Source organism: Bos mutus, chromosome 15 (genome assembly GCF_027580195.1).
Source record: "Bos mutus isolate GX-2022 chromosome 15, NWIPB_WYAK_1.1, whole genome shotgun sequence".
NCBI lineage: Eukaryota > Metazoa > Chordata > Mammalia > Artiodactyla > Bovidae > Bos > Bos mutus.
The window spans coordinates 52,226,105-52,251,697 of NC_091631.1; the positions used below are offsets into that span (position 1 = coordinate 52,226,105).

General features: G+C 38.4%; 1 protein-coding gene across 5 annotated transcripts in view; it reads left to right on the top strand.

Moving 5' to 3' along the window:
* Nucleotides 1-25,593, top strand: part of SIK3 (SIK family kinase 3) — a 263,839-nt gene that overhangs the window by 136,531 nt on the left and 101,715 nt on the right. For all 5 annotated transcript variants that reach the window (XM_070384161.1, XM_070384162.1, XM_070384163.1 and 2 more), the window contains exons 2-3: nt 10,429-10,545; nt 14,126-14,189. In XM_070384161.1, the coding sequence (XP_070240262.1) occupies nt 10,429-10,545; nt 14,126-14,189 (181 nt within the window). The remainder of the gene's footprint in view (nt 1-10,428; nt 10,546-14,125; nt 14,190-25,593) is intronic.

The window sequence follows — 25,593 nt, forward strand, 5'->3', positions numbered from 1 at the left end:
TTTCTTTTATTTCAAAACTTTTCTGTGACAGTTACTATTGTTTCACTGTGCCGTTTTCTGCAGTCTTCTTTTTTGGTAGCCACTAAACTGTTAGAACTTCTTTGTTCAACCATTTAGCTCTTACTGCCCAGCCCCTTCCCTCTTCTCAAAGTTCCAGTTTGCCCTCCAGTCTTCTTTGGGCCTCTCCCTCTTTTCTGCCCTTCCTTTAAATAAGCCTTCAGGGCATTTTAAAAAATAGCTACTTTAGAATTAAATCATCAGTCTCATTCTAAATCCCCCTCCTAGGGACTTTCCTGGCATTTCAGTGGTCAAGACTCCACACTTCCAGTGCAAGTGGTGCCCTGGTTGTGGAACTAAGCTCTCATATGCCACGGGGAAATAAGACCTGACGCAGCCAAGTAAACAAATAAATATTTTAAAAAATCTTTATATTCCATTCGCTTAAGTGGTAAACCTATAGCCCAGAAGTTGGTTTATTGTTCTAGAGTGCCAAAGAATTGATGCTTTTGAACTGTGGTGCTGGAGAGGACTCTGGAGATAGTCCAGGGAGATCAAACTAGTCAATCTTAAAGGAAATCAGCCCTGAATACTCATTGGAAGGATTAATGCTGAAGCTGAAGCTCTAATACTTTGGCCACCTGATCCAAAGAACTGATTCATTGGAAAAGACTCTGATGCTGGGAACGATTGAAGGCAGAAGGAGAAGAGGGTAACAGAGGATGAGATGGTTAGATGGCATTACTGATTCAATGGACATGAACTTGGGCAAACTCCGGGAGGTAGTGAAGGACAGGGAAGCCTGGCGTGCTGCAGTCCATGGGGTTGCAAAGAGTTGGACATGGCGAGTGAACGACAAACAACAAAAACATACAAAGTGTTTTTGGCACGATGTTAAATGTTTAAATAACAGTAATAATAATGTCAGTTAGTCTGACAAGGTTGCCCATTGTGTTAGAGACACTCCTAGGACTTCTTTTTTTCTGAGAGGGTAAATATTAACCAGATGGGAGTCATTGAAACTGAGAAATTATTTTCTTTTTGCCTTAAAATTTTTTCTTCTATGCCTTGAATTCCAAGTTATCACCAGAAAATTTCCACTTATTAATTATTTTTATGCCAACACACCATGTTTTGGGGCTTCCCAGGTGGCATGGTGGTAAAGAATCTGCCGTGCGAGAGATGCAGGTTCTATCTCTGGGTCAGGAAGATCTCTTGGAGTAGGAAATGCAAACCACTCCAGTATACTTGTCTGGAAAATTCCATAGATAGAGGAGCCTGGTGGGCTACGGTCCCAAAGGGTTAGACATGACTGAGCATACAAGCACGCAGTTCTAACTTAGAAATGTTTCCAAGAAGGATGCATGTTTCATTTTCTTACTTCAGGGATGTTTTGTCTCTTCAGGTAAGCTGTCACTTCTGTATCTCCCGGACATTCTGCATTGATGAACTGTTTTATTTTCACTATTTAGTATAGCCCAAACAAAGAAGTATAGAAAAATAAAAAATCACCTAAAAGACCTGCTAGATATTTTAAACTATAATTGACTCTTTTTTGTTTCTTTTATTAAAACTTTAATCAACTCTTGAACATTGTGGGGGTTAATCCACATGTAACTAACAGTTGGCTTTCTGCATCCCTGTTTCCTCTACATCTGAGGAGTCAACCAACCATGGAACATTTAGAACTGTTCAGTTCAGTTTAGTTCAGTTGCTCAGTCGTGTCTGACTCTTTGCAACCCCATGAATCACAGCACGCCAGGCCTACCTGTCCATTACCAACTCCCGGAGTTCACCCAAACTCATGTCTGTCGAGTTGGTGATGCCATGCAGCCATCTCATCCTCTGTCGTCCCCTTCTCCTCCTGCCCCCAATCCTTCCCAGCATCAGGGTCTTTTCCAGTGAGTCAGCTCTTCACATCAGGTGGCCAAAGTATTTCAGCTTCAGCATCAGTCCTTCCAATGAACACCCAGGACTGATCTCCTGTAGGATGGACTGGTTGGATCTCCTTGCAGTCCAAGGGACTCTCAAGCGTCTTCTCCAACACCACAGTTCAAAAGCATCAATTCTTCAGCACTCAGCTTTCTTCACAGTCCCAACTCTCACATCCATACATGACCACAGGAAAAACCATAGCCTTGACTAGACGGACCTTTGTTGACAAAGTAATGTCTCTGCTTTTGAATATGGTTGGTTGGTCTAGGTTGATCATAACTTTCCTTCCAAGGAGTAAGTGTCTTTTAATTTCATGGCTGCAGTCACCATCTGCAGTGATTTTGGAACCCAGAAAAATAAAGTCTGCCTCTGTTTCCACTGTTTCCCCATCTATTTCCCATGAAGTGATGGGACCAGATGCCATGATCTTAGTTTTCTGAATGTTGAGCTTTAAGCCAACTTTTTCACTCTCCTCTTTCACTTTTATCAAGAGGCTTTTTAGTTCCTCTTCACTTTCTGCCATAACGGTGGTGTCATCTGCATATCTGAGGTTATTGATATTTCTCCGGGCAATCTTGATTCCAGCTTGTGCTTCTTCCAGCCCAGCGTTTCTCATGATGTACTCTGTATATAAGTTAAATAAGCAGGGTGACAATATACAGCCTTGACGTACTCCTTTTCCTATTTGGAACCAGTCTGTTGTTCCATGTCCAGTTCTAACTGTTGCTTCCTGACCTCCATATAGGTTTCTCAAGAGGCAGGTCAGGTGGTCTGGTATTCCCATCTCTTTTAGAATTTCCCACAGTTTATTGTTTAGAACTGTAGTTTTTACTGTTGAAAAAAAATTCATGTATAAGTGGTCCTGAGCAGTTCAAAGCCACATTGTTCGAGGGTCAACTGTATTTCCTTTGCGGTTCATTGAGAACTGACTAAAATCTTATCTTCAGTGATCCTGTCGAGCCCTCCTATCTGGAGTTGGCTGGAATCCTGATGGCTCAACCATTCTTAGGCTTGACAGCTGCATATTTTCTCTAAAACAGTTGTGATGATGTGTGAAATGGATAGAGTAACGAGTTCTTTTCAAATGCATATCTTTGCTTTGCCCCTTAGTACTTGATTTCTTTCTTATAAACTAAAATATGAAATCCTTGATTGGTTCCAGTGTAAAGGTGAGGGTCTCCCCAAGAATATGAACAGCCTATATCCTCAATGTGGCCACGTGGTACATCTTTAATCCTGGCCCTTTAGTGCCTAGCACTAGACTATAAAGAGAAGTGAAAGTTGCTCAGTCGTGTCCGACTCTTTGAGACCCCATGGGCTATACAGTCCAGGAATTCTCCAGGCCAGAATACTGGCATGGGTAGCCTTTCCCTTCACCAGGCAATCTTCCCAACCCAGGGACTGAACCCAGGTCTCCCACATTGCAGGCCGATTTTTACTAGCTGAGCCACAAGGGAACCCCTTGTGGGTTTAACCTTTTAGTCTGATTTCTGTAGTCTGTGGTGGTTTGGGGTTTCTTTAAACCTGTTTTCCTGATGACAGTTCTATTTTCTAGTAAGTTTAAAAGAAAAAAAGCTTTTTATCAAGGCTGATTGTAAAGACATTTAATAAATTCCTTTTCTAGAGCCATTTCAACTGGGAATGAATTAGGCCTTATGGAAAGAATTAAGTCCAACAGGAAAAAAAAAAAAATTGACGATTTTCTCAGTTTTCCCAAAGGTGGTACCATTCTAGGTTTATAGGAGAGAAGTTAATTCATTACATAAATGCCTTATTGTTCTCAGTATTTGATCCAAGGACCCCAGAGTTTCCAAAATTCTTTCAGTGAGTCCCCAAATTCTTTTAGTGAGTCCCCAAGGTCAAAACTGTTTTATAAATATTCAAACATTATTTTTATTTTTCACTGTCATTCTCTTACAGTTACATAGTGGAGATTTCAAAAGACTACATGATGTTTGATGATCTGATTACCCTGACGGCTGGTGAAATGTGTGTTTGGGTATTCTTCTGTCTTAAAATTTTCTGTTCTAATTTCTGATTTTAATTTTAACCCAATTTCTAAGTAAATATTAATAGATACTACACATATGAACAACCCTTCTTTGAAGGTTCTCAGTAATATTTAAAAGAAGGAATCCTGAGACCAAAAACTTTGAGAACTGCTGTGCAGCTGAGTGTGGGACTTCCCTTCTCTCACAGAATCCCAGTTGGGAGTATCAGTAGCTGCTGGTGAGCTGTGCAAGTGTGTTGCCTTAAGCCAGGCAGTTATTCAGTAAACATTTTTTAATGGAATTAAATTGGGTTCTTGGAATGCAGCTTTTGAGACCTTGTTTAAGATTCTGCCCAGGGTGGTGTTGGAGCATTGAGTTCCTTGTAGCCTGCCAAGTTTCTTCGAGATGGGTGACTGGCAAGTCTCAGTATTGGGTCAAGTATTTCAGAAGTCATTTTCGTAGAATATCTGCTTTAACTGATGGCTTATTGGCATTATCTAGAGCAGTGCTGTCCAATGAAATGAAAGCCACCTATATAATTTTAATTTTAGAGTAATCATATTTTCAAAACTAAAGACTTGTGATATTAATTAGGTTCCCTTCAGTTTTATTGAAGTATAATTGACAAAGTATACAATATGATGTTTTGAAATGTATATATTGTGAAAGGATTTACTCCAGTTGAGTTAATTACCATATCTATCATCTGACATAGTTATCTTTTCTTCCTAATAGGTGGGAATATTTAAGTTCTACTCTCAACAAATTTCAGTTATACAATACCATAGTATCAGCTGTAGTCACCATTTTTTACATTAGATCCTCAGACCTTATTCATTTTATAACTGAAAGATTGCACCCTTTTACCAACCTCTCCCTATTTTCCTCACTCCTCAGCCTCTGGCAGCCACTTTTCTACTTGCTGTTTCTATGAGTTTGGCTCTTTCTTCCTTTTTAAAGATTTTACACATAAGTGATCCTGTGCGATAATGTGGTGTTTGGCTTTGGCAAATGGCATAATGGCACTTGGCATAATGGCCTCCCAGGTTCATCCATTTGTTGCAAATGACAGATATTTTCTTCTTTTCTAAGGCCCGATAATATTCTGTGGTATACATACACCAGATTTTATTAAATCATTCATCTGTTGATGGACACTTAGGTAATTTTAATACTTTGGGTATTGAGTGAACATTGCAAGACAATCTCTTTGAAATAATGATTTTGTTTTCTTTGGATATATACTCGGAAGTTGGATTGCTGGTAGTTTTACTTTTTATTCTTGAGGAACCTCCATACTGTTTTCATAGTGGCTGTACCAGTTTATATTCCCACCAACAGTGTATAAGTGTTCCCTTTTCTCCATTTCCTTGCTGGCGTTTGTTATCTTGTCCTTTTTGATGGTAGACGTCCTAACAGGCAGGAAGTGGTATCATTGTGGTTTTGATTTGCATTTCCCTGATGACTAGTGATGTTGAATCCCTTTTCATGTACCTGTTGGCCATTTGTATGTCTTCGTTGAAAGGATATCTGTTTAGGTCCTTTGCCTGTCTTTAAATTGGATTTTTTTTTTCTTTACCTGAGTTGTATGAATTCCTTCTATATTTTGGATATTAACTCCTTATCAGATATGTGACTTGTAAATATATTTCCCATTCCATAGGGTTGCCTTTTTATTGAAATTAGGTTTAATAATATATTTTATTTAGCCTGGTATATCCAAAATATTCTTTCTACATGTAATCAATGTAAAAATTATCAGTGAGATAGTTTCATTCCCTTTTTATTGTTAAGACTTTGAAATCTGATATGTATTTTTGCATGTATAGCATATCAGTTTGAACTAGCCACATTTCAAGTGCTCAGTAGTTACATGTGACTGGTGTCTACTCCATTGCACAGCACTAATCTAAACCATAAAATGATTCTAGACCTGAGCTGAGAGTAATCTAGATACTAGATAAGCTTTGTTGTGTAAATAAGAGAATACAAACTTAGCTATAGAAGTTAATATAAAGACAGCCTCTTAAAAATAATTAACAATGGCAAAATGCCTAAATGTTAGTGCATTTCAATGAGAGGAGACTTCTTTTCATAAAAGAATACAGAAAAAAATAAAAATTAAAAAAATCTTTCTCTGCACTGTTATAATGTTTTCTCTTACCTTCTTAAAAGCGTTCAGTTTTTTACTGTATCCTGTGAAATGATTACGCGTGCGTCTGTGTACTAGTTTGAGAGAGTGCTCTTTCTCTTTTTGGAGGAATTTTAGCAACTGTGGTCTTTGCGTTTTCTTCCTAAGTAGTTTCTTTTTTTTTAAGCTGCTCATTAGTTGTAGCATGTCCCTGAGTGAAGAGACCTGCTTATTTCTGATGGGTAAGGAGGAAAGGTGATTTGTTTTGACCTTAACACTGAACCTTTTCATGGCTCATTGGCTTTTATTGTCACCTTATCTTGCCTGTGAATATGACATCAGGGTATGTGAGTGAATTATTGCCTGTTGTGAGGAAAACACTGTTTTCTTGAACTTCATTCCCTAAGAGCATTACTGCACTTAGAAAAATTAGGTAAGAGTTAAAGGAACTGTGGTTTAGAAGTGAGAACAGGAGGAAATGGCTGTTTTCCCCTTCTAGAATGAATAAAGAACTAGGACTTTAAATTTGGCACATTATAAGTTTAACTTTTTCTTATACCACCTGTGTATTAAAAAAGAAATTTGTTGAATGGAAATATATTGGGTAAGGAAATTCTTAAGGACTCCCAATAATCTGTATCTCTTTAGCAACATATTTGATATAATACCATGTTTAATAATTACTATTGTCAATTCACAAGATCATGCTCTTTGCAGGATGAAAGGATTCTGTGTAGAGTAGTCAAACTTAAGAAATATCTGGTCTGCTGGTAATGTGTTGGAAGTTTCCCTCTTTATTTGTTATGCTTTTCATATGTATGTGCAAGTATGTGATTCATAGATTTTTAACACTGATCTAAAAACATTCTTTGAGAGTCTTATCTTCTGTTTACCTGCCCATTTACCTTTTGTTATTGACACACTTTATTTTTCAAGTAACTAGTATGTACTACTTTTAAAGCCTTTATTATATAGCCTCCAATAATCTGTAACAGTGAAAATTTATGGTCATTGGTCTCTTCAAGTAGTCTTGAAATAATTAGAACTACCTGCTTGCCAGCTACCTGCTCTCTGACTTGGTAGTTTCTCTGTTTCACTGGTATTTTTTTTTAAGGTATTGCTATGTAGAAAACTTCTACTCCTCAGTTTGCAGCTAAGGTAGGAGCTAAGTGAGAGGAAGTTGCTATCTCTGTTAGTAAGTGGTCCCATTAGGTGCCCGTGCAGAGTAGTCCTGTGGCCTCCTCTCTTGTGTTAGCTACTTAGCATGGATGGAAGGGGGCCCAACCTGCCTTGAGGAAGCAGCTCCCTCCCTCTCTTTGACATAGCCTTCAGGATCAGGTCTTGCTGTGGGTTCCATCTTGTGGCTCAGTCTGACTTTGCTGAATGAAATGCATTTTCTTCCCAGTTCTATTTCTTCCATGTTCTTCCCACATCAGCTGGAAGCAGCCTGTTCTAAATGCTGCCCACAAATTGTTAGCTATTTTGCTACTAGGTCCCCCAACTCATCCGTTAAGAAAGGAGTTGATGTGTTGCAGATCCAGGACTATGGTCACTTAGTGAAGCAAATCTAATCCTTGCCAAAAAATGCCTAACATTTAAGGCTTGATTCCAGAAAAAAAGGAAATAATAACAAAAGCAGTACCTGTAACGAATGTATATTGCATGCCAGGCGTTATATAAGAAGGTTGCATTCATTAGCTTAGTTAATCATCAGTAACCTTTAAAGTGGCTTCTACTGTTGCCTACACTTTATAGATAAGGAGCCATGGGAAAATTAAATAACTTGGTTATATGTTACCAGACAAATCCAAGATTTTGATCCCAGTCAGCTTGACACCATGTTTAGCTGCTAGGCAAAACTTCGCCTCCCTGTGTCTTGTGGAAGCTCAAATCTCACTATAAAGTAGGCAGGGACTTGATGCTTTTATATATTAAAATCTCTCTGAATTTACTTCTAAGATTGTGAACAAAGTGAATGTGTTAGTCACTCAGTTGTGACCGACTGTTGCGAACCTATGGCCTGTAGCCTGCCAGGCTCCTGTCTCTACTGTGATTTTTGTTGCTGTTGTTTTGGGAATTGTTCTTAGAGAACCAGCTGCAGATGCCAGACTAATTGCTGGCATTAAGGTCCTATATGTGGTCTTGCACAGTGATGGGAAGAAGAAATGCTAGTGGTTAGGGGCCCTAGGATTCAGGACAACTTATTAGAAGATCAGTTAGCTGGTGAGATTTGTTAATGTTTGTGCTATTGCTCCTTATAAAATTCTTTTCCCTCTTTTCTGCCCATCTCAATTCTGTGTCTTCTCAGGTTCTCTCTTCTTTGTGAAGTCTTTACCTGTGTTTACTTTTTCTCCCCCAGGTGAAGGTCATACTTTGTCCTCTGTTCTACTTATACCATGTACAAAGCTTTATTTATTGTATTTCCAGTGCTGTGTGGTTGGCTGTTTCACATATGTCTGTCTTCTCTACTCGATTGTGAGGTACCTGAAGTGAAGGCTGTGTCTGGTTAATCTTCGTAGCTCAAGCCACATCCACCTCATTTTATCACATTCCATGTTCAAGGCAGAGCTTAACTCAGAATTGAGCTGGAATTGCTCTGCTTGTGCCTTCCTTCCATTAGTCCTTAACCTAACAGCAGAAACAACTCCAAACAAAGTTACTGTTGTGCTGGTCTTTCTTACATTTGAATCATTTACTATGTATAGTTCCATACTGTCTTTATTTATTTGGGCTGAACATTTTATTATTGACATCTTTGCTTCCCTGGTTTTCTTTATCTTTTTTTTCTCAATAAGTGTAAATTTTCTTTTCCTCCCCCAGTGTATAGACCCATGTAATTTTAGGAATTGAAAGTGCTAAATTTGCGTAGCCCTTATCCTTCATCCAGCTAATATTTGTTGAGTACATCCTGATTGAGTAGTTGAAAAAGACATAGAGATATTTGGGGGCAACCCAATATTTTGAATATTTAAGAATAATGAGGAAGTTTAGATTTAGTAGATTAAAAATGTCTTTCATCATTTATTCTGTTTTTAAATGTGTGCTGCTGAGTAACTTAAGAATTACGAGCAAAGTAGAAAGATGTTTTATGCTGAAGCTGTATATATACAGCATAGAAAGATCTCCTAAAGATTTTTTTAGGATTATCATCAAGAATTTGATTCTAAAGCTGAGCTACCTGGGCTTCATTCTTCGGTCTACCTCATACTAGCTATAAATTACTTCAGTTCAGTTCAGTCGCTCAGTCGTGTCCGACTCTTTGCGACCCCATGAATCGCAGCACGCCAGGCCTCCCTGTCCATCACCAACTCCCGGAGTTCATTCAGACTCAGGTCCATCAAGTCAGTGATGCCATCTAGCCATCTTATCCTCTGTCGTCCCCTTCTCCTCCTGCCCCCAATCCCTCCTAGCATCAGGTTCTTTTCCAATGAGTCAACTCTTTGCATGAGGTGGCCAAAGTATTGGAGTTTCAGCTTCAGCATCAGTCCTTCCATTACTTAGTCCTGGGTAATTACTGAATCTCTATGTGTCTCAGGTTCCATATTTGTAAAACAGGGTTGATAATAATATGGAGTGTTGTAAGGTTTGAATTAGTTAGTATTTACAAAGCACTAAAGATTATATAGTATATATATATACTGGCATATAGTAAGTGTTCAGTATATAGTGTGTGTGTGTGTGTATATATATATAGTAATAAATAGTATATAGTAATTGTCTATATATAATATAGAGTATACATATAGTATATAGTTATATAGTATATAGTAATTGTCTATATGTAATATAGAGTATACATGTAGTATATACTTATATAGTATATAGTAATTGTATATATATAATGTAGAGTATATATATAGTATATAGTTCAGTGTATAGTAATTGCTGTTGCCATCGCCACCACCGCCCTTACTACTCTCACTGTTACTGGATTATAGAAGCACCTCCTGAGATGTGGGATGTGCCTGTGGAACTTCTAGTCAGACCTTACCAAGTCATCATTTACTTATCATATAAGCTTCTTGTTTTAATAAGAAGCCCTGCATATCATTCTCTGCACCAAAGCATGATTTGCCTAGATTGCAACCGCATCTGTAGGGTAATGAAGTATTTTGTTCTGGGGTTTTACTATAGGAGCAATTTAAGAAATGGCAGAAGACCCATTAGCTTTTGGAGTCTGTTCCTTTGAGACCAACTTGCTAGGAATCCATTTCCTGTCTGTTTAAAAAGAGTAAATTTATTTTCTTCATTGACGTCCTGTAAACAAGATAATGGCAATTTGTATTTTGTGGAATATGTTTTAAAGTGGATTTAATTTTCCTTAGTAAATGCTTTTTAATAATGCATGAGTGAATTTTCTTTCTCTGTTGTCAGGTTGCTATCAAGATCATTGATAAGACCCAGCTGGATGAAGAAAACTTGAAGAAGATTTTCCGAGAAGTTCAAATTATGAAGATGCTTTGCCACCCCCACATTATCAGGCTTTACCAGGTAGGATCCCTAGTGGTGTGGTGCAGGGCAACAAAGAACCCAGGGTGGTCACTTGTGTCTGTGGTTACTTTTGAAGAGAAGGTGGGTGGGTGAACATCTGCAACTTTTTTTTTTCCTATGTTCATATGTTCATCCTACTATTTCCCCACCCTATTATCCCCCAACTCAGTACTTCAGTTTCCCCTGGGGATTTACTAGTAAGCTCTAGCTTACCTAGGTAAGCTTGGATGCCATTCTTAGAGTTACCCAAAAAGATTATTTAGAAGATGATGAGAACCTATTTATTTAGATCAGAATCCTAAAGCAGAATGGGAAACCCAAAAGGAACAGGGAATTTAAAGAGACTAAAATAATATTAACTTTCACAGCATTATTGAAATACCAATGTCTGTGATCATTTTATGAATTATCACAAAGGATATTTTCAGTGTGGCTTGTTGTACCAGTCGAACCTATCTCCTTTCAACTCTAATAGGGTCCCAGACATAGTTTTTCTAAGTTTTCTAAGTTTTCATAGTTTTCTAAGTTTTATCTAAGATTACTTTGATAACCAGGAGATTGTGTTTGTGTGCTTAGTCCCTCAGTCATGTCCGACTCTTTGCAACCCCGTGGACTGTAGCCTGCCAGACTGCTCTGTCCATGGGGATTCTCCAAGCAAGAATACTGAAGTGGGTTGCCATGCCCTCCTTCAGGGGCTTCTCAACCCAGGTATTGAACCCAGGTCTCCCACATTGCAGGCGGATTCTTTACCATCTGAGCCACCCCGGAAGCCCAACCATCAGATTGACTCCGCGTAATGGCAGAATTTTCTATTCTACTTTACTTAGCTTCCCAGGAGGCATGCATATTTCATGCCATCATCAAAAGTGATTCCTTAGCCTTACTGCAAAAGCAGTGTATCTAATGGCTGGAATTTTAAGCCAGATAGGAGAGGAGGACCTTGCCTTAGCAGGCGGGTGGAAGAGATATTTTGGGAGAGGTGGGGCTTTGGGATGCTTCTCAAATTGCAGTGTGTTGGCAACCATGAGCCCTGCCTGTGTATGAGGCCAGCCCTGCTCACTGCTCTCTACCAGAACAGCCAACACCTCGTTCTGCAGGAAGTGGCCACCCACTCAGTTCGTTTGCTGCTGTTAGTCTGCAGTAAATGGTTACTGGCCCAGACCTGGGATCATGTGTAAAAGTGGAAAGAGTACATCTGAGGCACAACAGGCAAACTTTCAGTCTGCTGCTTTTATGGAAAAGAAAGCATGTAGTGATATTAATGTATGTTTAAGACCATAGCATTAGGGCTCTTGTCTGGCGTCACCTGCTCACATCATGAAATGAATTAGATCAGCAGGAGCAGGATTGTTGAAAGTTTATCACACAAAGTTAGATTGAGCAACACCTCTGTTGTGCCTGAGAAGGAAACCCATGAAAGCTTCCTGGGGTTGCCTGAAGAGCTGTGTCTGCAAGTTCAGAGCTGATGCTTCCTTCCTATCCTGACAGACAGTAAACTTCTTGACCTCACTTTTTAAAATAAGTCATCTTTTAATAGTTGTAGAGCTCATTATAAAGGCTGACTTTCCTTAAGAGGTTGACTTACAGGTATTAACCTTATCACTGAAATCTGCAGGTTTACCTTTCTTACCCAGGATTTCATTAGCCTTTCAGATTTGGAGACTTTCAACCCTGGCTTTGAACATTGCCCTCTTTTAGGCTTTAATTTTGCTGTCTGGCAGCTAATATTGTTAATGGGAGATTCTGAGCTGCCAAGGTGAGTGTGTATTAAGGTAGTTTTTATGTCATTTGCTAAAGCTTCAGTCTCCTTGGGCTTCCAGAGTGAACCAAATTTAGATAACTATATAGGGAAGTTTTTGAACTCCTGAAAAGCTTAAAAATAAAAAAAATAATAGTCTAAAGTTAAACACAACATTGTAAATCAACTCTACTTCAACAAAATTTTAAAAAATTTAAAAATTTACAGTCAATAAAGTGAAAGTGAAGTCATGTCCAACTCTTTGTGACCCCGTGGACAGTAGCCTGCACCAGGCTCCTCCATCCATGGGATTTTCTAGGCAAGAGCACTGGAGTGGGTTGCCACTTCCTTCTCTAGGGAATCTTCCCCACCCAGCGATCCAACCCAGGTCTCCCACGTTGTAGACAGACGCTTTACTGTCTGAACCACCAGGGAAGTCCATAAAAGGCCTGGTATAAAGGAGATATACAATATGGCATTTTTTTTTTGTTTTATTTTTCCTTAACACTTATGTTCAGGATACTTACTTTTTGTTACATGAGCCAACATATAGAGAGCTTGGAAGCAATACATGTAACAGTGGGCTAGTATCACCAGTCTGTAGAGAGTTTTTAAGTTAAAGTGAGAAAAATGACAGTTGTTACATTGAAAAATTAAAATAATTTGTATACATACATTGGAGTACTATGAAACCATTTAAAAGAAGAGCTAGATCTATTGTTATAATGGTATTAATGTATAGAGATGTCAAAATGACTAGGGAATGATTTGACGAAATAATTAACTGTCAAGTGTAGTGAAGTGTAGAACTGTATTGCCCACTTTGATAGTCACTGGCCACACGTGGTTGTGTGTTAACATGTGGCTCGCGTGAATGAGGAACTGGATTTTTACTTTTATTTAATATTAATTTAAATATAAAAACTGGAGCTGTTTACAATTAAAAGTGTTTGAAATAATATTGATAATAAAATATAATATTAGAATTAATTTCACCTTTTTATTTTTTTAATGTGCTACTAGAAGAGTTAAAATTGTATGTGAGACTCACATAGTATTTCTGTTGGATACCACTACCGTAGAATGATATAAAATAAACTATTAACAGAGTGTCCTCTGGGGAATAAAATGGAAGGGCTTAGACAGAGGAAAACCTTTGGTCTTTTGTTTATATACTAGGTATTTAAAATGTTTATAATGAACATTTATACTTATACATTAATACTTTAATAAATATTTGACAAAAGTAAAAAGGAAGAAGGAACTGATAACACACCACAAGTTTTTAGAAAAGTAGTAAAATAAAGACTAATATTAAAATACAAATGAGTAGTTTATATCTTTGAGGTTGTTGAATGGAAAGTTGTCATTTCCATTTTTTAAAAAGCACAGCTATATGTAATATCTGTGTAGTTCTTAAGTGATTCCAGTTGTTCTCCCTGAGTTTTATTTTGGTTGGGTTTTGGGAGGGACATTTTTGAGCTTCAAGTGATCAATGATCCAAAACTTCCAAGTGACCAAATGTGAACTTTTTGGTTCTTGGCAGTGTCTTTGTGTCTCTTTGTGGAGCTTAAAAGATTGCCGAGGCCTGCTGGGACAATGCAAGGGCTGACTCCCTCAAGTAGTAAATATTTCCTACTTTTAAGAACTTGGAGGAATACCTGTTTCCCCCCTTCTTCATGGCATTTATATCTGTTCCCTCCCAGCTCTGCAAGTTTGAAGTCTCCTTTAGGCAGAATGGTTGTTAACACTTCACACGACAAGAGAAAGAGCTGTTAGTCTCTGCCCCTGTGCCGTCAGCCTGTCACTTGTGTCACTGTCATTTTCCTGCCTTTGCACCAGGTCATGGAGACAGAGCGGATGATTTATCTGGTGACAGAATATGCTAGTGGAGGGGAAATATTTGGTAAGTACATTTATTGCATTCTTTAAACAGCGGTTGAGCGTAGCATGGCAAACTTCAAATAGCTGTTCAGTGCCTTTTCACTTGAACAGCTGTCACTTGATGCTGCCCTTCAGTGCTGTCGTCTTCTACCAGCAAAGCAATTTTAATGATTTTTGAGTCACCTCTTAAAGTTCTCACCATCTTTGTTTCCTTAGCAAAGGTGGTTTGTTTGTTTCGGTCAGGTGTTGACAGTTGAGATTAAAGATCTTCAAAAACAAAACATTTCTGTGAACATGAGGGTCTTTCCTATTGCCAGATTCTAGTTGGGGTGACAGTATGTGACAGAACCCCTTCAAATGTGGTGGGTGGGCCCCTGTTGTATATGAAAGAGTCTCTCAGAGTGAACAGTCTCACCCTAACTCATTCTTTAACATTCACTTAAATATGACACGTAACTGTATTCCTTACCATGTGTTCACAGTTTCTTTGATGATTCTTATAATTTAGGAGGTTTTGTGTTCAGTAACTGTGTGTTGTTTTTTTTCCTCTAACACTTAGCACAACATTAGAATTAAGCTGGAGAATTTGTTACCAGGAAATATGTCATTTTGAGGTGGTAAAAACTGGCCCCCCTCAATTTTTCTTTTGGTAGCTGTGATAAATGGAGCCAAATAAAGACTAAACTTTCAAACCTAGATTGACATGTCTTTTTATTTTTAAATTTTCTTTTTGGCATGTGAATATAGAAAAGGGTTTCTTATGTATTTTAGGTTTATCTAGTTTGTTTTTTTAGATTTTGATTTGGTTTAAGTCTGGATGGTAAGAACTTTTTTAATTTTTAAAATATTGGCACTTGCTAAGTGCCTAATATATATTAAAAAGCATGAAATCACCATTAAGTGGCATTTTCTAATTAGTGACTGGGGAGTTGTGACCGAAGATTTTTTGATATGTTAAACTGAAAGCTGATCAATTTTATATCTAATAATCTTCAAAATAAGTGTGAGTCTTTTTAAAAAGAGGTATCATTTCCTAATGACGTTTTCACTTGGCTTTGTATCTACTTATGTATAATCGTAATCTTGAGAGCAAAGAGACCTTGTCATCTTAACATTCATAATAATCAAAGAACCAAGCACAGTGCACATTAGATCTACCTTGCTCCTTAGAAAACAGATTTCAAAAGTATAGAATAGATAACAATGCCCTGTTCGTAGATTCTTTGTGGGAACATAGCTCATGGCATGAGGAAATAGAATAGTACTTTTCATGGTATTATTATAAAAGATCTGGAGGAGGAAGAAATTGCTGTTACCAAAAGAAAGGACTGTGCCTACACAAGGAGAGAAGTGTCTCATGAGGTCTAGTTTTAAAAGTGTCTGTATCAAAGATGAAGGGATGGGTTTAATCAAGAATATGCGCTTTGGAGGCAGCTATACCTGGTTTTGAATCACATTGTTGCCGCCTATTTGCTTTTTCACTTGGATTCCAGGACTCACATTCATGGCCTATAAAGTCAGATCTGTAACATCTCCCTTGTAGTTGTGATGATTAAATGAGAAAGCGCATGGAGAGCCCTAGCACTTTGCTTCCTTTACCTCCTTTACCTCCGTGTAATAGAACAAGTGGTTGATCGACTGTTGGCAGGAGAATGTGAGACACTGTGCTGCCCTCCCCAGTGAAATTGGTGAAAGTAATTTTAAAAAACCCCTAAACTCCAGCCATTTCAAGTCTCTGGAAATGGTTCTGAGGGTGAACAGCAACTGAAGAAACATTTATTCAAGAACATCTATGAAAATTTGGTAAGAAATAAGAGAGCTTGTGGTCTTTAAGCCAGTGCTACTTCCTTCTTCCCCTCTAGCCAACTCAGCAAGGTGGAGATTCCAACTCAGCAAGGTTACTCCAGCCAAGACCACAGGCCTGCCCTCTGGCCTTCCCTTTTCACCTAGACTAATGGATTTCTTCGCGGAGGAACGGGACATAAACATTTCTCATCCTGCTCCAGCTACCTATTGCTGTTGCTAAGTCGTGGGTTAGAGCAGTTGAACAGTGAGGACTCCTTTGTCTGCCCAACTCATACTTGTAGAGTTTGAGTGAGGCACACTGAGAATACTGGGACCCAGCTCATTCTTGCTTTATGTTATAAACTAGTAGATCATCTCAAGAGAGGCAAGCAGGGACAATTTAGGATCTGCGCCCTTTCTCTGCACTGAACTCTGCTCCTAGAGAAGGGAGCGTTACTCAAAGAAAGCTTTGCCATTGTCCCCACGCCTAGCTTCAGAGTCCTGCCTCAGAGATTTGTCCAGAGGGAGAAACAGACCATAACACATTTAGCTCCTAATTTCTTCCCATAGGAACTGACTTCATTTGCAACAGAGAATGAAGAAGTTTAAGCCTGAAGGCACTCATGAAAACAGTGGAGGTTGTGGTAAAAGGCATTTCAGAGGAGATTTGAGCAGGCTAAACTATAAGCCCGCTAGTTTGCAGGCAAGAACCAGGGAATAGAACATCACAAGAGCCTTCTAAGGTCAGGAAAAAAATCAAACACTGATCTCAGAAACTGTTCCTTCAAAGGAACGAGAATTTGATTAGATTGTTTATAGACCAGTTCATGCTGTAGGGCATTGTTGAAAATAATAGAGCAACCAGCCAAAATTTTTGGATTTTAACACCTGGGCATGGTTAAAGAAAGACAGGAAGAGAGCTCTACCCAAACCATGGTGATCCAGTGATCTGATGGTAATTGTGGATGTAACAAGGATATGTGCCTCCCTGAGGAATAGCATCAGAAGTTGATCACTATTTATAGGGGAGTTCAGTTCAGTTCAGTAGCTTAGTCGTATCCGACTCTTTGCGACCCCATGGACTGCAGCACGCCAGGCCTCCCTGTCCATCACTAACTGCCGGAGTTTACTCAAACTCATGTCCATCTAGTCGGTGATGCCATCCAACCATCTCATCCTCTGTCGGCCCATTCTCCTCCTGCCTTCAGTCTTTCCCAATCTTTCTCAGGGTCTTTTCAAATGAGTCCGCTCTTTGCATCAGGTGGCCAAAGTATTTCAGCTTCAGCATCAGTCCTTCCAATGAACACTCAGGACTGATCTCCTTTAGGATGCACTGGTTGGAGTCCCTTGCAGTCCAAGGGACTCTTGAGTCTTCTCCAACACCACAGTTCAAAAGCATCAATTCTTCAGCGCTCAGCTTTCTTTATAGTCCCACTCTCACATCCATACATGACCACTGGAAAAACCATAGCCTTGGCTAGACAGACCTTTGTTGGCAAAGTAACATCTCTGCTTGTTAATATGCTGTCTAAGTTGGTCATAACTTTTCTCCCAAGGAGTAAGCGTCTCTTTATTTCATAGCTGCAGGCACCATCTGCAGTGATTTTGGAGCCCCCCAGAATAAAGTCTGCCTCTGTTTCTACTGTTTCCCCAGCTATTTCCCATGAAGTGATGGGACCAGATGCCATGATCTTTGTTTTCTGAATGTTGAGCTTTAAGCCAACTTTTTCACTCTCCTCTTTCACTTTCATAAAGAGGCTCTTTAGTTCTTCACTCTCTGCCATAAGGGTGGTGTCATCTGCATATCTGAGGTTATTGATATTTCTCCGGCCAATCTTGATTCCAGCTTGTGCTTCATCCAGCCCAGCGTTTCTCATGATGTACTATGCATAGAAGTTAAATAAGTAGGGTGACAATATACAGCCTTGACGTACTCCTTTTCCTATTTGGAACCAGTCGGTTGTTCCATGTCCAGTTCTAACTGTTGCTTCCTGACCTGGATATAGGTTTCTCAAGAGAAAGGTCAGGTGGTCTGGTATTCCCATCTCCTTCAGAATTTTCCACAGTTTATTGTGATCCACATAGTCAAAGGCTTTGGCATAGTCAATAAAGCAGAAATAGATGTTTTTCTGGAACTCTCTTGCTTTTTCCATGATCCAGCGGATGTTGGCAATTTGATCTCTGGTTCCTCTGCCTTTTCTAAAACCAGCTTGAACATCAAGAAGTTCACGGTTCACGTATTGCTGGAGCCTGGCTTGGAGAATTTTGAGCATTATTTTACTAGCATGTGAGATGAGTGCAATTGTGCAGTAGTTTGAGCATTCTTTGGCATTGCCTTTCTTTGGAATTGGAATGAAAACTGACATTTTCCAGTCCTGTGGCCACTGCTGAGTTTTCCAAATTTGCTGGCATATTGAGTGCAGCACTTTCACAGCATCATCTTTAAGATTTGAAATAACTGGAGTTCCATCACCTCCACTAGCTTTGTTCGTAGTGATGCTTCCTAAGGCCCACTAGACTTCACATTCCAGGACGTCTGGCTCTAGGTGAGTGATCACACCATTGTGATTATCTTGGTCATGAAGATCTTTTTTGTACAGTTCTTCTGTGTATTCTTGGCACCTCTTCTTAATATCTTGTGCTTCTGTTAGGTCCATACCGTTTCTGTCCTTTATTGAGCCCATCTTTGCATGAAATGTTCCCTTGGTAGCTCTAATCTTCTTGAAGAGGTCTTTCTCTTTAGTCTTTCCTATTCTGTTTTCCTCTCTTTCTTTGCACTGATCGCTGAGGAAGGCTTTCTTATCTCTCCTTGCTGTTCTTTGGAACTCTGCATTCAAATGGGTAATCTTTCCTTTTCTCCTCTGCTTTTGGCTTTTCTTCTTTTCACAGCTATTTGTAAGGCCTCCTCAGACAGCCATTTTGCTTTTCTGCATTTCTTTTCCATGGGGATGGTCTTGATCCCTGTCTCCTGTACAGTGTCACGAACCTCAGTCCATAGTTCATCAGGCACTCTGTCTATCAGATCTAGGCCCTTAAATCTGTTTCTCACTTCCACTTGTCTAATCGTAAGGGATTTGATTTAGGGGAATAAACTTCCCCTAAATGTAGGGGATTTGATTTGTATAGGGGAATAAACACTAAAACAGTCCAGTCCGTCTCTAAACAAATACACAGAGAACAATAACATGCTCCAGAAGGGTGGAGCACCTAGAGGTGACAGAACGTATTATGTAAAACATCTATATTCCAACAACAGCAAACTGTGGAGCATATAAAGAAACAGGAAAGTATGACCCATATACTGAAAAGGAAAGTATGACCCATTTACTGAAAAAAAAGCAGGCCATAGAAACTGCCTATCAGAGTGACCATATTTATCAAGAAAAGACTTTAAAGTAGCCATAATGGAAATGTTCATAGACTTAAAGGAACTCACAATTAAAGTGCTGAAAAAGGATACGATTTCAGGGTCACATCAAATAAGAATATCAGTAAAAAGGTAGAAATTATAAAAAATAATTGAAAGAAATTATGGAATTGAACAGTAAAATAACTAAAATGTATCAGAGAGACTTAACTATAGATTTGAACTTGCAGAACAGGAAATGAATTTGTAGATAGATAGGAGAAGGCAGTGGCACCCCCACTCCAGTACTCTTGCCTGACAAATGCCATGGACGGAGGAGCCTGGTAGGCTGCAGTCCATGGGGTCCCAAAGAGTCGGACATGACTGAGTGACTTCCCTTTCACTTTTCACTTTCAAGCATTGGAGAAGGAAATGGCAGCCCACTCCAGTGTTCTTGCCTGGAGCATCCCAGGGATGGGGGAGCCTGATGGGCTGCCATCTGTGGGGTCATACAGAGTCGGACACGACTGAAGTGCCCTAGCAGCAGCAGCAGCAGGCATGTTATGGGGCTTCCCAGGTGGCACTAGTGGTGAAGAACCCACTTGCCGTGCAGGAGATAAGAGACACGGGCCCAATCCCGGGGTCGGGAAGACGCCCTGGAGGAGGGCGTGGTAACCCACTCCAGTATTCTTGCCTGGAGAATCCCATGGACACAGGAGCCTAGTGGGCTACAGTCCATAGGGTCGCAAAGAGGTGGACATGACTGAAGTGACCTAGCACGCACGCACACAGGCATGCACGTACACAGGCTTGTTAATGCAGGTTGCAGAACAAAGAGAAAATTGAATTAAAAACAATGAACAGACCCTCGGAGAAATAAGAGGTACAATCAAATGCTCCAATATATGTATAATGGGAGCACTAAAAGAAGAGAGAAAGGAGCAGAAAAAATATGCAAGAAAGTAATGGCTGTAAACTTCAAAAATTCATTGAAAAACAATAACCTACATATCTAGGAATTTCTTCAAAATCCAGTTAGCAGTAAACACAAAGAGGTCCACAAACAGATATATCATAGTAAATATAATGGAAGTTAAAGACAGATACTGAAAGCATCAAGAGAAAAATGATGTGACACTTAAAGGCAATTCCTTAAGTTTTGGTAGTAAACTTTTCAGCACAAATGATGAAGGCCAGAAGGCAATAGGATAACATTTGTAAGGTGCTGAAAGGAAGAAAAAAAAAAGAAAACCTGTTAACCAAAATCCTATATCCAGTAAACCTGTATTTCAAAAATGAAGGCAAAGTAGTTTCTCAGATAATCAAGTGCTGAGGGATTTTGTTGCTGATAGATCCACATTATAAGAAATGCTAAAGGAAGTTCTTCAAGGTAAAAGCAGATGACTTCACATGGTAATTTGAGTTCATGCAAGAAAAAAGGGCACCAATAAATGTCATGTAATCATAAAAGACAGAAGTGATACATACTTTCTGCTTTTTTCTCTTAATGTATTTAAAAAAATATGAAATACATTATTAAGGCTATAGTATAATGTATTTGTCAGTAGCAGCACAATGGAGGTGGTATGTGTGTGAGAAAAACTGCATTACGCTAAGGAAGTCATTATAGATGATACAGAAATAATTATAGTGGTGTATTGTTGGATTTGTAGCATTAATCAATGTAATTTTATTATAAAAACACTAGAAAAGAGGGTAAAAGAAATGATACTATAAAGGAGAAACACTTCTATATAACCATCAAAATTAAGCTGGTATAAATCAGAACCTCATTTGAGTAAGATAAAATATACATGCTAAACACTGAAGTAGTCTCTTAAAAAATACCCTCAAGAATTGCAATGCAAAAGTCATTAAATAAATTGAAATGCTTTGTTAGAAAATATTCACTTAATGCAGAAGAAAGCAGTAATGAAGAATAGAATAAAATAGACAAACTGTATGGAAAACAAAAGGTGAAACAGCAGATCTAAATCCGTTATCAGTAATTATATTAAGTGCAAATGGGTGGGATAATGTAATGCAAAGGCAATGATTGTTGAACTGAATAAAAACACATGGTCGATTGTATGCTGTCTACAAGAAACATACTTTAAAGATACCAGTAAACTGAAAGTAAAAGGATGGAAAATGTTACATCATGCAAATAGCAGTGATAAGAAAGCTAGAATATCGATGTTGATATCAGATAAAATAGACTTTAAACACAAAAGACTTTCTTTTTCTACTTACTTCCCTTGTGGCTCAGACAGTAAAGCGTCTGCCTACAATGCAGGAGGACCCGGGTTCGATCCCTGGGTCGGAAGGTCCTCTGGAGAAGGAAATGGCAACCCACTCCAGTACTCTTGCCTGGAAAATCCCATGGATGGAAGAGCATAGTAGGCTACAGTCCACGGGGTCGCAAAGAGTCAGACACGACTGAGCGACTTCACTTGGTCTAGAGATAAAGAGGGATATGATGAGAAGGTAATACGTTAGTATGTAAGCTGTAACAGTTATAAACATATGTGTCTAATAACAGGGCACCAAAGTATATCAAACAACAACTGGCAGAAATGAAGGAAGAAATAGACAGTGACAACAACTGAAAGCTTCAACACCCTCCTTGCAATAATGGATAGAAATATTAGGCAGAAGATCAACAAGGAAAAAATAAGACTTGGTTGACCAATACCCAACTATACCTAACAGATACTGATAGAATACTTCATCTAATAGCAATACAACATACATGCTTATCAAGTAAACACAGAACATTCTCAAGGATAGACCATATACTAGGCCATAAGACAAACCTCCATAAAATTTAAACTTATTTAGTTTTAGTAGTAATACAAAATGTTTTATAGCCACAATGAAATGAAATTAGAAATGAATAGTAGGAAAATTTGGGGAACTCACAAATATGTGCAATTTAAACAGTGTATTTTAAAGTAAGCAATGAGTCAAAGAATAAGTCAAAAGCAAATTCAGAAAGTACTTTGAGATGAATGAAAGTAAGGACAATATTTCAAAACCTGTGGATTGCAACTACCAGGGTTCTTAGAGGGAAGTTTATAACAGTAAAATTATAAGTTTATAACCATAAAATGTGCATAGTAAGAAAGATCAATTACCTAGTCTTCTACCTTAAGACAATGAAAGAGTAAGAGCACCCCAAAACTAAAACAAGCTGAAGGAAGGAAATAATTATAGCAGAAGTTAATGAAAGAATAGAAAAAAATAGAGAAAATCAATGAAAACAAAAGCTGGTTCTTTGAAATGGTCAACAAAATTGGCAAATCTTTAGTTAGATTGACCAAGCAAAAAATGAAACACTCAAATTACCAGAATCATAAATGAAAGAAGAGATATTACTAATGATCCTAAATTAATAACAGTTGTAAAGGAATACTTGAGCAATTATATATCCACAAATCATTTAACTTAGATAAAATGGACAAATTCCTAGATAGATACAAACTGTTGAAACTGACTCAATAGATACATAATCTGAATATATCTATATCAAGTGAAGAGATTGAAGCAGTAATCAAAAACCACACATAAAAAAGTCCATGTCCAGAGGGCATCACTGCTGAACTCTACCAAATATTTAAAAAGAATTACTAATAACAGCAAACTTTGACAAACTCTTCTTGAAAATAGAAGAGGAGATGTACGTGATGTATGTATACTTGATACTTGACACATACCTGATTCCAATACCAGACAAAGACATCACAAGGGGGAAGAAAAACAACACTACAGACCAGTATCTCTTATGAATATCGTTGCAAAATTCTTCAAAATGATAGTTACAAACAAAATCTGGCAGCATATAAGAAGAATTATACACTATGACCAAGTGGAATTTATTTACTTGCAAAGAATGCAAAGTTGGTTCACCATATCAGAATTCATGAATATGATCAGTTCAGTTCAGTTGCTCATCATGTCCAACTCTTTGTGACCCCATAGACTGAAGCATGCCAGGCTTCCCTGTCCATCACCAACTCCCGGAGCTTGCTCAAGCTCGTGTTCATCAAGTTAGTGATGCCATCCAAGCATCTTGTCCTCTGTCGTCCTCTTCTCCTCCTGCCTTCAGTCTTTCCTAGCATCAGGGCCTTTTCCAGAGGGTTAGTTCTTCACATCGCCGAAGCTTTGGAGCTTCAGCTTCAACATCAGTCCTTCAAAATGAATATTCAGGACTGATTTCTTTAGGATTGATTGGTTTGATCTCCTTGCAATCCAAGGGTCTCTCAAGAGTCTTCAACAACCACAGTTCAAAATCATCAGTTCTTCGGCACTCAACTTTCTTTATGGTCCAACTCTCACATCCATACACGACTATTGGATATACATGAATGTAATATATATCAATAAAAGAAAACACAAGATAACATGATCATCTCCCATGCATCTATGCCCAACGTATGTCAAAAGAGGCAAGAGTATACAATGGAGAAAAGACAGTCTTTTTAATAAGTCAGGCTGGGAAAACTGGACAGCTACATGTAAAAGAATGTAATTAGAACATCTTCTTACAACCTACACGAAAATAAACTCAGAATAGATCAAAGACCTAAATATAAGGCTATACACTATAAAACTCTTAGAGGAACACATAGGCAGTATACTCTGTGACATAAATCATAGCAATTTTTTTTTGATCCCCCTCCTAGAGTAATGAGAATAAAAACAAAAATAAACAAATAGGACCTAATTAAATTGAAAAGCTTCTGGACAGCAAAGGAAACCATACACAAAACACAAAGACAACCCACAGGCTGGGAGAAAATGTTTGCAAACAAAGCAACCAACAGGAGATTAATCTCCAAAATATACAAACAGCTCATGCAGCTCTATGTCAAAAAACACTAAACAACCCAATAAAAAAAAAGTGATCAGAAGATCTAAATGGACATTTCTCCAAGGAAGACATGTAGATGGCCGAAAAAACACATGAAAAGATGCTCAACATTACTGATTATAAGAGAAATGCACATTGAGACTACAGTGAGGTGTCACCTTACACTGGTCAAAATGGCCATCATCAAAAAGTCCATAAACAGTAAAACCTGGAGAGGGTGTGGAGAAAAGGGAACACCCCTACAATGTGCTGGGGATGTAAATTGGTACAAACACAATGGAGAACAGGATGGAAGTTCCTTAAAAATCTAAAAATAGAATTGCAGTATGATCCAGCACTCCCACTCCTGGGCATATATCCAGAGAAAACTAATCTGAAAGGATACATGCACCCCAGTGCTTATCGCAGCACTAGTTACAATACAATACATGCAAGCAACATAAATGTCCATCAGCGGAGGAGTGGATAAAGAAGATGTGGTACACATATACAGTGGACTATTACTCAGCCATAAAAAAGAATGAAATAATGCCATTTGTAGCAACATGGATGAATGGTTAGTCATCAGTATGTTTAAGGATGAAAGAATAGGTTTAAGGTTGAAACCCTTCATACCATCAGTATTTAAGTTGAAAATGAGGCCACAAAATATGAAAAAGCCACTGTTGATGAAAGACAATTGTGGTATGGCAAAAACCACCACAATATTGTAATTATCCTCCAATTTAAATAAATTAATATTTAAAAAGCTAAGGAAAATAGAAATTTTAAAAAGTAGTAGTGTTAAATGCTGTAGAAAAGTCAACTACGATAAGGACAGAAAAGTAACTTCTGACTTTGTAATGATGTTTTCAGTATTCTTAAAGAGAGCTGTTTCACCAGTGCAGTAAGATTAGAAATTAGAATGTAATGGGGTGAGTTATGAGTGCATAAATGTTATATAATAACTCAATTCTAAAATACATATTGACATAATCATTGAAAATATATAAAAGTGATGGTCAACAGAAGAGTCTGAAATGCAGTACTTGGGTGCAGTCTCAAAAATGACAGAAGGAACTCTGTTCGTTTCCAAGGCAAACCATTCAATATCACAGTAATTCAAGTCTGTGCCCCAATCACTAATGCCAGAGAAGCTGAAGTTGAATGGTTCTATGACCACCTACAAGACCTTCTAGAACTAACACCAAAAAAATGTCCTTTTCATCATAGGGGACTGGAATGCAAAAGTTGGAGGTCAAGCAATACCTGGAGTAACAGGCGAGTTTGGCTTTGGAGTACTAAATGAAGCAGGGCAAAGGCTAACTGAGTTTTGCCAAGAGAACGCACTGGTCATAGCAAACAGCCTCTTCCAACAGCACAAGAGATAACTCTAAGCTTGGACATCACCATATGGTCAATACTGAAATGAGATTGATTATA